Source organism: Hyposmocoma kahamanoa, unplaced genomic scaffold (assembly GCF_003589595.1).
Source record: "Hyposmocoma kahamanoa isolate Upper Pololo Valley unplaced genomic scaffold, ASM358959v1 66, whole genome shotgun sequence".
NCBI classification, from domain to species: domain Eukaryota; kingdom Metazoa; phylum Arthropoda; class Insecta; order Lepidoptera; family Cosmopterigidae; genus Hyposmocoma; species Hyposmocoma kahamanoa.
In genome coordinates, this window is record NW_020653854.1 from 20,986,504 (window position 1) to 21,001,127 (window position 14,624).

Sequence of the window (14,624 nt, forward strand, 5' to 3'; positions counted from 1 at the left end):
TTGCCTTAACTCAACAGTACCAAGCACAAGTCCGGTCACGTGTGGAGAAGTACTGCTGCCACTATGGTATGGTTCTGCTAAATACGAAATAGCGGTGAAATTACAGGCACATGGGACTTACCAACTTATGTCTTAGGATAACAGGCGCAGTGGCCTGTCCATAACAGTTGCAGTGCCACTCAGAGCTTTAAAACGCAAAAATCCGAGGGGCACTCCCCGTCCGCCCGTCACCCTGAGTCATAAGTTGACAAGTCCCTTCATTACTGCTTGGCGGTAGAAATACGTAAGGTTTGCTACTAAACATTTTCGCCGATTCCAGATTATGTTAATAACTCAATTTCGCTAAAAATGACGATTAAGTTAGTTACAATAAAAGCTTAAATATATAAAGTACAACTAGGATTATATTGTATGAATAAAATTGGGTCCCAGCAGCAAAGTGGCCAAGATACTGGCAGCGTTCCCCCTTTATATGTAGTATGCTAATGCGTTGGATAAAGTAGCTGCCCTTGGTTTTCCCAGACCGTCTATTAATTTTTTGGACAAAATGTAGTACAGATGAAGGGCACCGGGACCCCACGGGTCAAGGGTTTCGATTCCAAAGGGTGTAAATAGGTAGTCGGAACCAAGGTCCTAGTACTTATTACTTTTTATTCCTTCCGCTAGCTCAGCTGCGGAGCCAACCCTCATGGTGGTGTGCCGGAGATGGAATGGGGCAAATGTGTCGGTACCCTTGGCGCCCCATACTCCAAGGAACCTATCCAGTTAGTTATGATAAGGAGGGCAGAAGTGAAGTCAGTTTTTAACACTTACAATGACGATCGCAATTAAATTTTCCTTTTTGACTAACATCGAGTATATACCACAAATAGAGACGAAATGTCATTTAATTTGTTTGAAAATTATTCTGCCAAATCATTTCGACAACAACTGCGCCCTGATTGGACAGCCCGAATTCGAAACACGGGTGTCGTTAATTGTTTCACTTCAAAGCGACCAGTTTAACTTGACCTTTGCTATAATGGACGATAATTTAAAAAATACATAATATAACATTTAATTACCTGTGAAATGTGATTCAGTTTATTTTGTAATTAAATGTTTTGCTGTTTTTTCCACACCACCGAATGGAACAGTTCCCATTGTTAGAGATATTATCTTTATTACAATAAATACAGAATATTTTTGGAATATACAGAGACGTACGCACAGGTCAGTTGTTGGCGCTATACTATTTCAGCTTTCTAATTTGTGATTTTGGCGCAAACGCGAGTTGATTTAAAAGTTATATAAGGCCCATTAGCCTGATGAGTTGCCAGGGGTGGATGGCCCTTATTTTGTCTCCATTTCTGGTTATATACTCGACGCTGACTACACTTTAAACAGGCATGAATTATTTATAGTAATAACAGATTAACTTACCGTCTTTAAGTTTTCCCAAGCGAGTTGGTATTGCTCCACGCCGTCTACGGTATCCACTGGTAGTCTATCATCCACAATAGAGCTAGTTTCCTCTACCTCGTAGAATAAGGCGACCCAACTATATCCCCCTAGAGTTTTGTACATTAGTGCAAAGAACAAACACATGACAATAGGACATATGTATTGGAGAGCGACGACACACAAGTAGTAGAAAACCGAAGCAATCTGAAATTTAAGAGGACAATTAAAAATATCACAAATAAATAATTATAACTGTTCTTTTTTAAAAATCGACTTGAAAAGTTCGTGAAATTACATCTATTTGCCAAGTTTTATTGAACTCGGTTATCGGAAAGTACGCGACACTGGGTTCAACCCTAGTTTGCCACTGTCTTCAGATTTAAATTGGACCAATACTGAGGCATTCTCTTTCCAACAAAAAAGAATCACAAAAATCGGTAATCAAAAAAATGGGTAAAAAAATAAATGAGCGATCGCGTAACATACACACACAAAAAAAAAGAAAAATACAGTCGAATTAAGTCTCCTTTTTTGAAGTGGGGGGAAAAAATAATAATATTTTTTTTAGGAAGCATACAAACGGAAAAAAATACGGAGATGAGACCTTCTTCTGCAGATCGATATTGGTGATCCGCCCAGCCTCTTTCTTCTGCAGGTCGAGGCGGCGCTGCGCCATGTCAAGATATGCCTGCAACTGACGCGGCATCAGCGCAACCCGGAGCACCACAGTGAATACCACGAGCAAGAGACGCATTGTGTCGAACGCTTGGCTTGTCATACTGAAATATGAAACCGATCATTAGATTTGCAAAACATTCTTTTTATAACACCAAGTGACGGGACGAACAACTCATTTTAGATCCGAAAAATTAGTTGCATATCTAGTTCAATTCTATTTGGGAGAACGAATGCCTCCTGTATCCTAAACCACTGAGTCTATTGTATACTTATGTCTCAGGGTGGCGGGCGCAGTAGCAGTGCCCCTCAGATCTTTGTGATTTAAAGCTCTGGGTGGCACTGCAACTGTTATAGATAGGCGTGGCACTTACCACTTAGTTTAAATTTAAAACAAAAAGATAGGCTGCATATTCCTGTAGAATTCTGCAGAGAACATTGTTTAGCAGAACATTATAAACTAAAGCAGCTATTCTATGCAAGTACACAAACTCATCTTCGCACAAAAATAACAATTATAACCGTGATTTTAATTGTTTTAATTAATCATTTATACAATTTTTTTCTTTCATTTAAACAAAAAATTCGACTTAAACACGTGAGTTATCCGTTATTTTTAATTAATACGTCTGAGTCTCACGGTGGTTTTCTATTTAAAATAGCAGGAGAATGCTTCTTTATATCCATATAGCATTAATATTAGATATGACTAGTCGGAAACGTTGGTTTGTTTGAAAAAACAAATATACGCAATTTACATCCGCAATCAGTACAGAGTACTAAAAAAACCGGCTTCAAAAGTTCGTGGATATACATCCATTTGCCAAGTTATTAAAATCGGTAACCGGAAAGTGGGCGAAACCGGATTCATCCCCTAGTTTACCAACCTTAGAGGTGAAATATTTTCTTCAAATTTAAAAGGGACCACTACTGAGGTATCCTCTTTCCAACAAAAAATCGATTCATCAAAATCGGTAACACAAATACGTAACATACATACATACATATAAAAGAAAACATACAATCGAGTTGAAGTCGGTTAAAAAATAGTTTCATTTCCAATTTCTATATAAAGTTGGCAAAGAAAGAGACGGGTCAATTGATAGTATGTAGTCGCCATTCATCATCCACATATATTTACAGCAACAGATTAGACACTCATGGGTTGCTGGCTTTAAAGTTCTTAAAGAAAGGTGTATGTTCTATTTAGATTTTGTACGCACAGTGGTTTCTCCATCCCAGAGAAGACACGTACAGTCAAATAGTGCCTTGTTACAGGCCGTATCCACAACAAGGTCAATACGAACGGCATGGCGAAGTTCAGATTGAGAAGCATTGCCTTCCATTTGTTTTCACTGTAGTATCTGTAATACACATTAGGTGTTTTTTAACTAAGACTGTAAGATCGATGGATCAAGTTAATTACGCCCTAACCGTTAAATAGATTAAAATGTATAAAAGTTTGAAGATATCTTTAAAGATTTTTGACGATCGACATGTACAAAAAATAAGATAACGACTATCTACTTCTTGGGGAATTTACTGCACACATCGACACTGAATCGCATTAAGCCGGTCAGAATAAGAATCATCGAGTATATAACCAGAAATAGAGGCGAAATGTCGTTTAATTTGTTTGAAAACTTCTATTATCATTACGGTGACAACTGCGCTCCGATTGGCTAGCCCGAGTTCTAAACAATTGACGGGTGTCATTACTGGGTGTCGTCAATTGTTTCACTTCAAATCGACCAATTAACTTGAGCTTTGCTATAATGGACGAAAATTGCAAAATTACATATTTCATATTTAATTACCGATGAAATTTGATTCCGTTTGTTTGGTAATTATAAGTTTTGCTGTTTTTCCCACACCACCGAATAGATCAGCACGGCATTGTTAGAGATATTATCTTTATTTCAAAAAATACAGAATATTTTTTGGAATATACGCAGCCGTACACACATTGTCAGTAGTTGGCCTGTCTATATTTCAGTGCAAACGAGAGTTGATATTTATAAGAGCTGTATCGCTAATGTGTTACCAGGAATATATGGCCCTTATTTCTGGTTATATACTCGATGGTCAGAATAAACGTAATATGTCCAAATAAATATCCATGTAATAAGAACGAAAAGGACTGTGCGTTTCGAAACGTGCGGAAGCCAAACGCGTAACAGCTTTTCTGCCCTTATTGCTTAAAAGCTTTTCTGATCGGCCAAGCCGATTCCGTGTAATAGATGTGGTGACTCCCTTACAAATTGACTCGATTTTGTATCACACGTGTCGATCACCAAAAATCAGGCAAATCTGTAGGCATCTCTTCTTAGGCTCCAGCTGATAACTAGCTTTAAGGCTCTGCCCAGCTTAGAGCTGAGTTGGCTAACCTTGTCGGCCAATATTGTGTACTTTAGTTTTTAATCTAGTAGTTATCTTCTTTTTTTTCAACAGGTGTTGTAGTTATTATGTTCTAATATTAGTTGTGAATAGCCGAATAAATGTTTCATTCTTTATTTCTTTCCTTTATACAGCACATTTAACTTCAAGCAACGTGTTTTAAATTCCAAGCAAAATCAAGGGTTTAATAAATTAGTAATAATAATAGTGTAATTGTGGAAAACTAGGGAATTCGCTTCGGATTCACTAATCAGGCCCTCTACTCCTGTTCTTCGTCCGACATCAGTCCGAAACAATTACTGTCAAATAAGTTTCCATACCGATAGCCGACCATCTCCTGCTACTTAGAATGGACCTGTCGTCCAATCTGAACTTCGGCAGATACATTGAATCCATGGCCAAAAATGCAACCAAGATGCTTGACATCCCTTCCAAGGTGAGGCGTTACTTCACACCGGGACAGTAGCTTCAGCTGTACCAAGCACAAGTCCGGTCCTGTATGGATTACTGCTGTCACTTACGGGATGGCTCTGCTAAATACCAACTGGCCACCTTGAATTCAATCGACAAGCGTGCCAAAAGGCTTATAGGTGACGCGGAATTAGTTAAGGCGAAGCTGCAGAGCCTTGAACACCGCCGTAAAGTTGGCTGCTTATCGGTATTTTACAGAATATATCACGGAGAATGTGCGATGGAATTGCATAATTTGATTCTGCCTTCCCCTCTCCATCATCGAGGGACTAGACGTGACCTTGGAATCCACCCCATGTTGTGGATATTTCCAGGATTTGCACGAAACGTTTCGCTTCCACATCTATATGGCGAGCCGCTAGAGAGTGGAATTCCTTGCCTGCGGACGTATGCCCCGGACGCTATAACTTGGACCTTTTCAAGGCGAGAGTGAATAGGCATTATTTAGGTGTGCATGCTACATCGTCGACCTCATCTTCACTTTCCATCAGGTGAGATGAAGGTCAAAATGTGCACTTATTTTTGATAAAAGAAAAAGTAATACTCGACTAAATTAAAAGACGCATGATGCGAATGAAGCTTCATACTGTCTTCACATTGTCTTTTAATTTGTTCGAGTAAATATTACTTTTTTGACAGTAATTGTTTCGGACGGATATCGAACGGAGAACGAGAGTAGAGCCCCTCAACAGCTAGAGCAAAATCAATCAACTGATCATGTAAAACGGCTCTACTTCAAAAGAGTGTAATTGTAAAAGGTACGAAAGTCTACAGAAAACTTCCACATGAAATTAGGAATAGTAATAATGGTGCAGTATTCAAAAAAATATTATTTAATTATGTCATTTTACCATTGACCTACAGGTCAATGTATTTTACCATGTTATTGAAGATTTTTTATAAAATTTACATTTCATGTGTTCTTCTGTTTTAATTTTTTTTTATTAGACAAACCTACTAAATTTATTAGTAATTAGACTTTAGTATATTTAAAAATTATTGCATTAGAATTACATAAAAACTTTATATGCCGCAAGGAGGATCACAGTGATTCAAAATTAATTGTTGTAACGCCTTTATAACCTGAGTATCATAATAGTAGTTTATGTGACTGTTACATAATGAAAGGTATTAAAATACGAGTGTGGGTTTATAAAAACATCTCACGAGTGTTTTAATGCCTAATTATGTACATAGGAAATGAAACTATTTTTCCGGATTTAAATCGCGTATATTTGTTTTTTCAAACAAACCGACGTTTCGGGCCCTTTACAGGTCCCATGGTCACGGTTGACTGACCAACCGTACCCATGATCAACCGTGACCATGGGACCTGTAAAGGGCCCGAAACGTCGGTTTGTTTGAAAAAACAAATATACGCGATTTAAATCCGGAAAAATAGTTTCATTTCCTATGTGTAACAATCGCGAAAACCTAAGAACTCGATAATTATGTACAGTTACATACACTGCTTTATCTAAACACATATTATAAGCTCTCTGTGATGTGTTCAGAAACCGCATATTACGACCGGCGAAATGGCGGCAAATAAAAACTTTTATCATGCATGTCATACAACCGTAATTTTTATTTTTAATTCATAGACAAACTAGAAACGGCCCCAACGATCATATCGTTCGATATCACATAACGTGTGAAATGTCGAAATTGTTTGCTATTGACATTTAATTTCGAATAAAACTTCATCTCGACTGATATTAGAATTGAGGTCAAATCAAATTGTTTTGTTTTTCAGAAATGTTGGAAATTTGAATGTAACAATAACATCGAATTCGATGCTAATTAACCCTTCAGCCAACGGAATTTCAACTGTCAAATTAATGACGGTTCATATTTCACACACCGCGCACCTCGCGCCGTAATTGATTTAGGTCGCTCTTCAGATAAATGCTCCTCAAATAATAACTACACCACTTAGCCTAGTTCTGTAAAAGGAATTGGCTTTCTAAATAATTTATCTATAAGAATGTGTAATGCAGTGAAGCTAATATCATTATGCAGCCTTTTTCAATCATTTTTAGCTAAATTTGTACAGAAATCCAATGAAAATGCCAAAAATTGTTGCCGGTATTTGAGCTTGATAGCATTAAAACTACTACGAATTTAACAAAACCAATTATGTAAATAGCTTTATCATTCCTTAAATAACATAAAATATAGTAGTTATTACATAAAATAATGCATTTACTTTGATAAAATAAAGATTTCACAACGCACTGTTACCACAATGTTACTTCTCGCGAACGAAGTTTTACCACAGATTCGAACAGCTTTTTCTCCGTATTTTTTAAATGAACGAATGTTTTTTGGCTATGCAATGAACGAAACAGTTACTATACTTGTCTATTATCAAAAGTTGTTCAAACAAACGTAGACTCTATCTTTATTAAAAACCGGTTTATAATCGTCTGGGCGAGTGAACCCACCGGTGGCTTCGCGCGTCTGAGGACTTTTTCTTTCAAAATGGCGTGAACCCCCCGGTGGTTTCCTGCCGGCTTAGAGGGAAGCTATCATAACATTTTCACAGATAAGAAATTTGTTATAACAAAACAGTTTACTTTTATGCTGGTTGTAATTATTCGGTTTTTGAACACATAGAGAGTTTATGATACGTGTGTAGATAAAGAAATAAATTATTTGATTTGAATCAATTTAAATAGGTTTATTTATTTGTGTAATGAGCACTACAGCACACAAAGTGCCATATTGCAAGGTCAGTTAGTTTAGTCAGTCAAAGATGTAGTAACTGTTTTAATTAGTTATGTGAAAATTTGTAACTTCACAAATTAGTGTAACAGTATTTTAACACATAAGGTATACACACATGCTTAGAGCTGCGAAGAACATTGTCTTCACTTATCTTACCTAAGTGAATCCCAATGCATCCTAGCTATTCTGAGACCAGGGAATGTGAACAAGGTCCCAATGATCGCAGCCCATACAGCTAAAGAAAACTTCAGTATGAGCTTTGAAGCAGGTCCTCTGCAATTAAATAGTTTAAAAATTGTTTTAAGTATATATTTTACACACTATAGCTTAAACAAGTTTTTTATTACAAATGCTTGGATTTCCGAAAGCATTTTTAATCATATATAGCTCTTTTTGAGCTATAAATATAATCTATAATCTTAAGACAAACTTTAGGCTGGTATCTTAGTATAGTATTATCTTATTATACTATATACCTTTGCCCAGCAATGGGACATAATAGGTTAATAAAAAAAACAATATACATATAATAAGACAAGTAACGTAAGTATTTCCATTTAAAAAAATGCTGGATAGGTATGTGTGCACGCCCGCCCCGAGCCGGATACGGACGCCACATTCGCATAATTTCGCGAAGCACTCGCATAGCACAATATAGCGCTGATCATGGTCATCCCATGCGCCTTTCATTATTATGCGAATGTGTGCGTCCGTATACGGCGGGTGGCGAGCGTGCACACATATAAGCCGCGCAGCAGTGTATGAATGGAGTTACCATACTTGTTTTATTATACTATGGTATTATTAACCAAGTCCTTGTTTCGTAACTACTCGGATCTTAAGGAAATGGGAACTTAATTGATAGTCCATTTCATTCTAATGTAATATTTGAAAAAAATTTCTCAGTCACCTGGGGCCTTACCATGAACTCTTATTACGATTCAGTTTGGGACCTAAAATGAATAATTGTGAGACAGCGCTACATGATACATGAAGTGTATATCACCATCCCGCTTTTTTGTCCTTACGAACCTATATGTTCATTATAAGGCCCCTGACAATTAAAATATAGAATGTGAGAAACAATGTCTTCACTAAATTACTAACCTTACATCTAAAGAGTTAAGGTTACCTTTTAATTGCAGTAGCAAACTGACAGGTTTAATAAATAGGTCAACAATGCAATAATTAATTTCTGTAAAAATTTAAGTCAAATAATTTGACATTAGACAACAGTATTGTAAGACTAAAAATAATGCATATAAATAAAAATGTAAGAATTTTTACACATGTAAAATTGATTTTATTGAATATGATGATGTTTTGCTACCGTGATATTATTATTATTGTTTTCTTTTTGTGTAATTAATTACTCTACTACTTTGTTTTCTTTGATGTAAAGGTACGTCTGAGTCAAAAAAACCTCAAAGGTGGTGACAAAAAGTGTTAAAACCAAAAACTAAGATCACAATTCGTAACAACAAATTCGTAAGGTCTGCTGACTCTATCTGTAGCTCAGTTGGTAGAGCGTTGCCCTACATTGGCATACAGGTGCAGGTTCGAATCCTGTCAGATCGAAGGATTTTTTCTGTGTTCAATCTTGGTATTAATAATTATAATTTTTATACATAATAATTAAAACTTACACAGAAGTCAGGCCCTGGTTCTCCAAAAACTTGGAAGCATTATCATAAAAACTGTCATAAGCTGGATCAACACCAACTTCAAGATTAGACTCATCCACAATGAGTACCATCATGGCAATCAAAAGAAATGCACAGAAAGCCACAATGCAGGTTGATCTCTCCCCCATTGATTCCTCGCTTGTAAAGTATTGCTTTGTTAGAGATAGAAGGATTTTACTGAGAATGAGTTAAAGTTTTGACAAGACTTTGTTATTCTGAATGTAACAATGTCTTCTGTATAATAAACATGTTTTTAATTAAGGTATATGGACAGCCCACTATGCAGAGAGTGCATGGAGGAGGAAGTAACAGCAAATTTTTTATTTATGACACCAAGTGACGGGACGAACAAGTCATGCGCCTGGTCATAAGCGACACGCATGTCCAGCAGTTACAGTTGTCACTCACAGCTTTAAATTACAAATATCTGAGGGGCACAGCCGCTGCGCCCGTCACCTAGAGACATAAGTTGACAAGTCACACGTCCCTGTTATTTCATCAGCACCCTTGCCCTTCAAAACTGTAACCCAATAATGTTCACATCAAAGCTGGGTGTTAAAATAGGTAAGCTGGCAGTACTTCCCCGGACGAACTCTTTCATAAGGACCTCAACTGCTACTAAAACTACAGAGCGAAACACCTTGGAGTGCTGAGATCACTCCCTGAATACTTCAACAAACCCAAGAGGGTGCTGAGGTTCTTGGAGGAATTCAGGTGGCATGAGTCGGTTCCTGAACCTACACACGCAAAGAATTCAGCCTTTTACACCATACCATACCAACAGTGTCTTATAGAAAATAAATTTGATACAGTAATCGACCAAGTTATTAGCTAATAGATACAAACAAATGTTGAAAATATAACTATATTTTGTCATTTTTGTTCAATTAACCTTTTTCATAAACTTGATATTTTTCTATTATATCTACAGTGGCCTATTTCTACATCCCATTCATAAATATTCATAGTTCAAAGCTGTTAATAAACTCATGGAATGTGCAACTCTTGTCAATTATTTTTTCTTTTACTTTAAGGATTAAGGTGATTTCGCTATATGTAAATTCATAAAGAACATATCCTTTATAGATACTTTATCACTTATCAGGACAGGTTAGTTATGTACATTTTTGAGATACAACACAAAGTCTTTTGAAAAGGATACAATGAAAACAGTACAACCAGCAGGCACCACACCATACTCAGGTTGAACTCGTCTTTCAATGGAAATATTGATGTATACACCTGAAAAACAAACAAGTGTAAGAATTTTATAAAATTCTATATGTCAAGGATCAATAAGGTTGATTTCAAGCTGAGCAATGAAAACTTTAACCATGTAATATATCATTTTAGAAAAGTACACAAAAATATTTGTACTATATCTCACTGGAAAGGCAAAATTACTAACATCCAAAAGGCCAAATTGGCGCTTGAGTACTTTCGCCTTTCCAGTGACAATATAATACAAGGACAATTATTATAATGTTAGTGGCCTACTGGTCAGCAATGCGAGCACTAAATGTGGTGGGTGTTCTATGTAGCACATCCAAAGTTAATTTAACACAACAAACTTATTGTTGCTTTTGTGCTCACAAGAGCAACAATAATTTTGTTGCTCTTGTACTTAGAAGAGCGACAAAATTATTGTTGCTCTTGTACTTAGAAAAACAACAAAACTATTGTTCACACACTTCAGAGTATGAACATACCACAAGGATTTCCTAGTTTAGACACCAGGTAATTTGTATGGTTGTCTGACACTAAGTATATAGTATACTGTTAATAAACTCACCTCTGACATAATATAAACCGTACTGGTATACAGTGAAAAGTCAACTATCCAAATATATTCTGTGTAATATCTGAGATGAACTACGTCTAAGGTAGTTACAGGCGCTGTTTCCAATTGTATGTCTAGGCTACGAGGCACATGAAACGTCTCTGGTTTTCCATTTGTCTCATTTTTGCCTCCCTTTTTATTCTTTGCTTTATCTTTTGGTACACCGGCTAATGTCTTCAATTCACTGTTAACTGGATACAGATATCTATATAATCCTTGGGAACACAATAACCATCTCGCAAATGAATAGCTCCCTAATTTCTGTATCACTGACACCATTATCAGTGTTATAACCAACTGAGCTCCTAGTAATGCCTGGAAAGTATAAATTTATCCAATTTAAGCATAAAATCAAGGAACTTAATCAGGTGCAAGAGATAATCAAACGATACAGACCATTTTATATAAGTTTTCATTCACATCAATGTCTATTCATAGTTTCTATTTATTATATTATTTTTAATTCTAGCCTAGGGATCTTCTAACCTCAATTTTGAAGTTTTGAACTCCCACTCGTTAATCCCACAAATAAAAAAGTCATATTATTATTGACCTACATTGAGAAAGATATACGAACATAATCATACGTTTAAGAAAGAGAAAACATAGTTTAGATGTCATTCGTTGGGATATTTTAATTTTGTAGGTTTATTTATGAGTAGCTTTTACACAGCTTGTTTCAAGATTATTGTTGTGAACTTGTTAAATTTATTTTTGTATTTCTATTTTACATTTCTAATTAATTCAATACTAAATTTATACAACCAACAAAGCTTTGTATTGTTGCAAGTAGCAATATATTTTTTTTTAATTTCATGTATAAAGTAATAAATTAAGTGTTTTCAAGAGTTCAGAAGCATCCAAATTAAATATCTCTGAAGGTATATTTCTGAATGTGTAGTGGCTAGAAATGCTGCCCAACGATTTTTACCAATTTCTTAGGTAAAATCTAATGTTTTGTGGACAAGTAAGTTTCTAAATTTTCAATAGAATATGAAGCATTTTTTCAGCCCTTCACAACTCGTGATACTAATTCGAGCAAGATAAATTTTTTTTAGATTTTTTTTAAACCAATTATTCAAAATAGTTGGGAGACCAAGAAAGCCACTCTGATATCCCAAAACATATGTCCGCGTTGCGCACAAAATGACGTGACGGATTCCCAAGAAAAATCATTCACGGTTTCGCATCGATCGATCGTGTCATTTATTCGGTTTCGTCGCCGCCGAAGTCTGTCCGCAGACTTATGCGACGGAGCCTTCCTTTTAGTAGGTAAATTTATTAGTTGATATTTACTGTGTGTGTGTCAGTGAAAAGCGGGCAAAATGGGATCGTTATTCCGGAGTGAGGAGATGACATTATGTCAGCTTTTCCTGCAAAGTGAAGCTGCGTATGCCTGCGTGTCTGAACTCGGAGAGCTGGGTCTCGTCCAGTTCCGTGACGTAAGTATTTTCCCTTACTTTGTATTCTTTACGCCCTCTTTGTGCTTACAATTTCGCAAAAACACATTGTTGATGTGTACTGCATTCAATCTACGACCCAATGGGGTCGTTTACTGATTATACTTGATGCTGCTCGACTCAAATAACACGGTTTAAACGCATTTGCATTGATTTCATCGTAACTAATGTATTTTTGTATGAAGAAGTAAGTTTGTGGTTTGTGTTCTACAAATTGTACATATTTATACCATGTTGGGTTAATAATTGGACACATCTCTCATATAATGGGATGTATTATTCATATATAAAGAGACATAATAAATTTACGTGAACTAAATAAGGTACTTTCCCTGAACCTGTGAAATAATGCTTCACAAGTTAATGATATCCATGGCAATTGGTTTATTCTGAAGTTAAAAACCTTTAATGCCAAGGTTCAGTAGTGGAAGAGAAGCACAAGGAGGAATATTGCTATGAAATTTACATTATTTTATGTTAATCCAGAAAAATTTTCAAAATGATGCATTCAATGCAATTGTATATATTATGTAGTGTATACAATTAAATACCAACTAACATTATTGTCACTACCACCTAAAATGTTCCTTATTTGACAATAAGTTGCAGATTTCATTTTGGAACATTCCCTGGACACAATATCCCTAAAAATTAATAACTAGGAAACCTCCTAGTAATTTTGTTATCACAAGAACCAAAATTGAATTGTCTAATTTTGACTCTATCTATGTAAAATTTTTGAACACCCACAAATTACTTTCTTAGTTTTGTAAAATACTGACACACAAAAAATCTATGTCGTGCAATAAGTTTTGAGTTATTAACTAGTATTTAATATTATTCTTTGTATAGTTGTCTATTGAATAATATGATTCCTATAAATTAATATTACTCATAAATATCATTAACCCATAGTTGTCTGAAGTTTATTGCCCGACTGTGTCACGAGGTCGTTACACATTTGATACCATAATAAATCATATCATAGTAAATAATGTATACACCAGATCCTTTTATAGTGATAAAAGGATCTGGTGTATACATTATTTACTTTAAATGTACTTGTTCATGTGTCATAGCAATACTTATTGTTAGTGTGTGTTAAGGAAAAATCCTTTTTTTATAGGAATTAATGAATTATTCATTTATAAGCTGAACAGGTTTCAAGTCATGTGATTTTTGGAAATAAAAAGTAGTATGTTATCAATCACATGATTGTGATTAAATAATAATCTGTTTATCCATCACTAATTGTCTTGGCTGACACAATTAATTGGATGAATGATGATTTGTCTTCAATTTGTCTACAATTATCAACATTAGGTATTTAATCAGATTATACCTAATGAAATTATATATAGGTATATATTTTGTCTATTATTTATTAAATTAATCAAGGAAAGACAGGAAGTACTCTTTATCCACTTACAAGTTTGCTTTCTAAGCAAATAGAATTTTGCCGCCGTTAATTGAAGGGCGCCTATGGCATTTAAAAAAAAATATTTATACTGTCGCGATCAATAAAAAAGGGCGATCTGTCACTATTTTTATTTTTTTCTAGGTGCATAGGTAAGGTATGAATTTTCCGCAAGAGAAAAGTTAATATTTCTTTTTATTTCACTTTAAATATTATTTTCTCGGTTTTGAGTTTTGTTACAAGCGCCCTTTCAATTAACGGCGGCAGAATTCTTGTTAGTTTGTGGTGGTATTCATGTTAGCAGCCCCATTTCTTATTTCATAGATACATTGGGATCCCGTTGCATACAGTATAACAACTAAAATTACGATAAGGTACATGAATTTAACTATCACATCATAAAAGTAGATACATAATACCACTAAATCTTTTAAGGTTGCCATTCTCTATGCAAGAGAAATTTGCTTCAATATCACAATCATCTCTTCCTTGGCAGATACTGAATT

The 14,624-nt window shown here is 35.4% G+C and overlaps 2 protein-coding genes across 8 annotated transcripts in view; one reads left to right on the plus strand and one right to left on the minus strand.

The window, feature by feature from the left end:
* Window positions 1–1,380: 1,380 nt before the first annotated feature.
* Window positions 1,381–11,640, minus strand: LOC113232053 (transmembrane protein 161B). The gene is made up of 8 exons (XM_026466677.1): window positions 11,629–11,640; window positions 11,194–11,556; window positions 10,564–10,643; window positions 9,363–9,578; window positions 7,873–7,989; window positions 3,342–3,482; window positions 2,048–2,222; window positions 1,381–1,647 (listed from the first exon to the last, which is right to left on the minus strand). Exons 1-8 carry the CDS (start codon window positions 11,638–11,640, stop codon window positions 1,414–1,416), a joined length of 1,338 nt encoding a protein of 445 aa, XP_026322462.1. The 3' UTR covers window positions 1,381–1,413.
* Window positions 11,641–12,427: 787 nt separating this feature from the next.
* LOC113232092 (V-type proton ATPase 116 kDa subunit a) overlaps window positions 12,428–14,624 on the plus strand; it is a 42,245-nt gene continuing 40,048 nt past the window's right edge. For 3 of the 7 annotated variants that reach the window (XM_026466723.1, XM_026466726.1, XM_026466721.1), the window contains exon 1: window positions 12,430–12,683. In XM_026466723.1, coding sequence (XP_026322508.1) covers window positions 12,567–12,683 — 117 coding nt within the window. In that variant the 5' untranslated portion in view covers window positions 12,430–12,566. Of the gene's footprint in view, window positions 12,684–14,624 lie in introns of all 7 variants that reach the window. The other 4 variants (XM_026466725.1, XM_026466724.1, XM_026466720.1 and 1 more) reach the window with 3 other exon arrangements.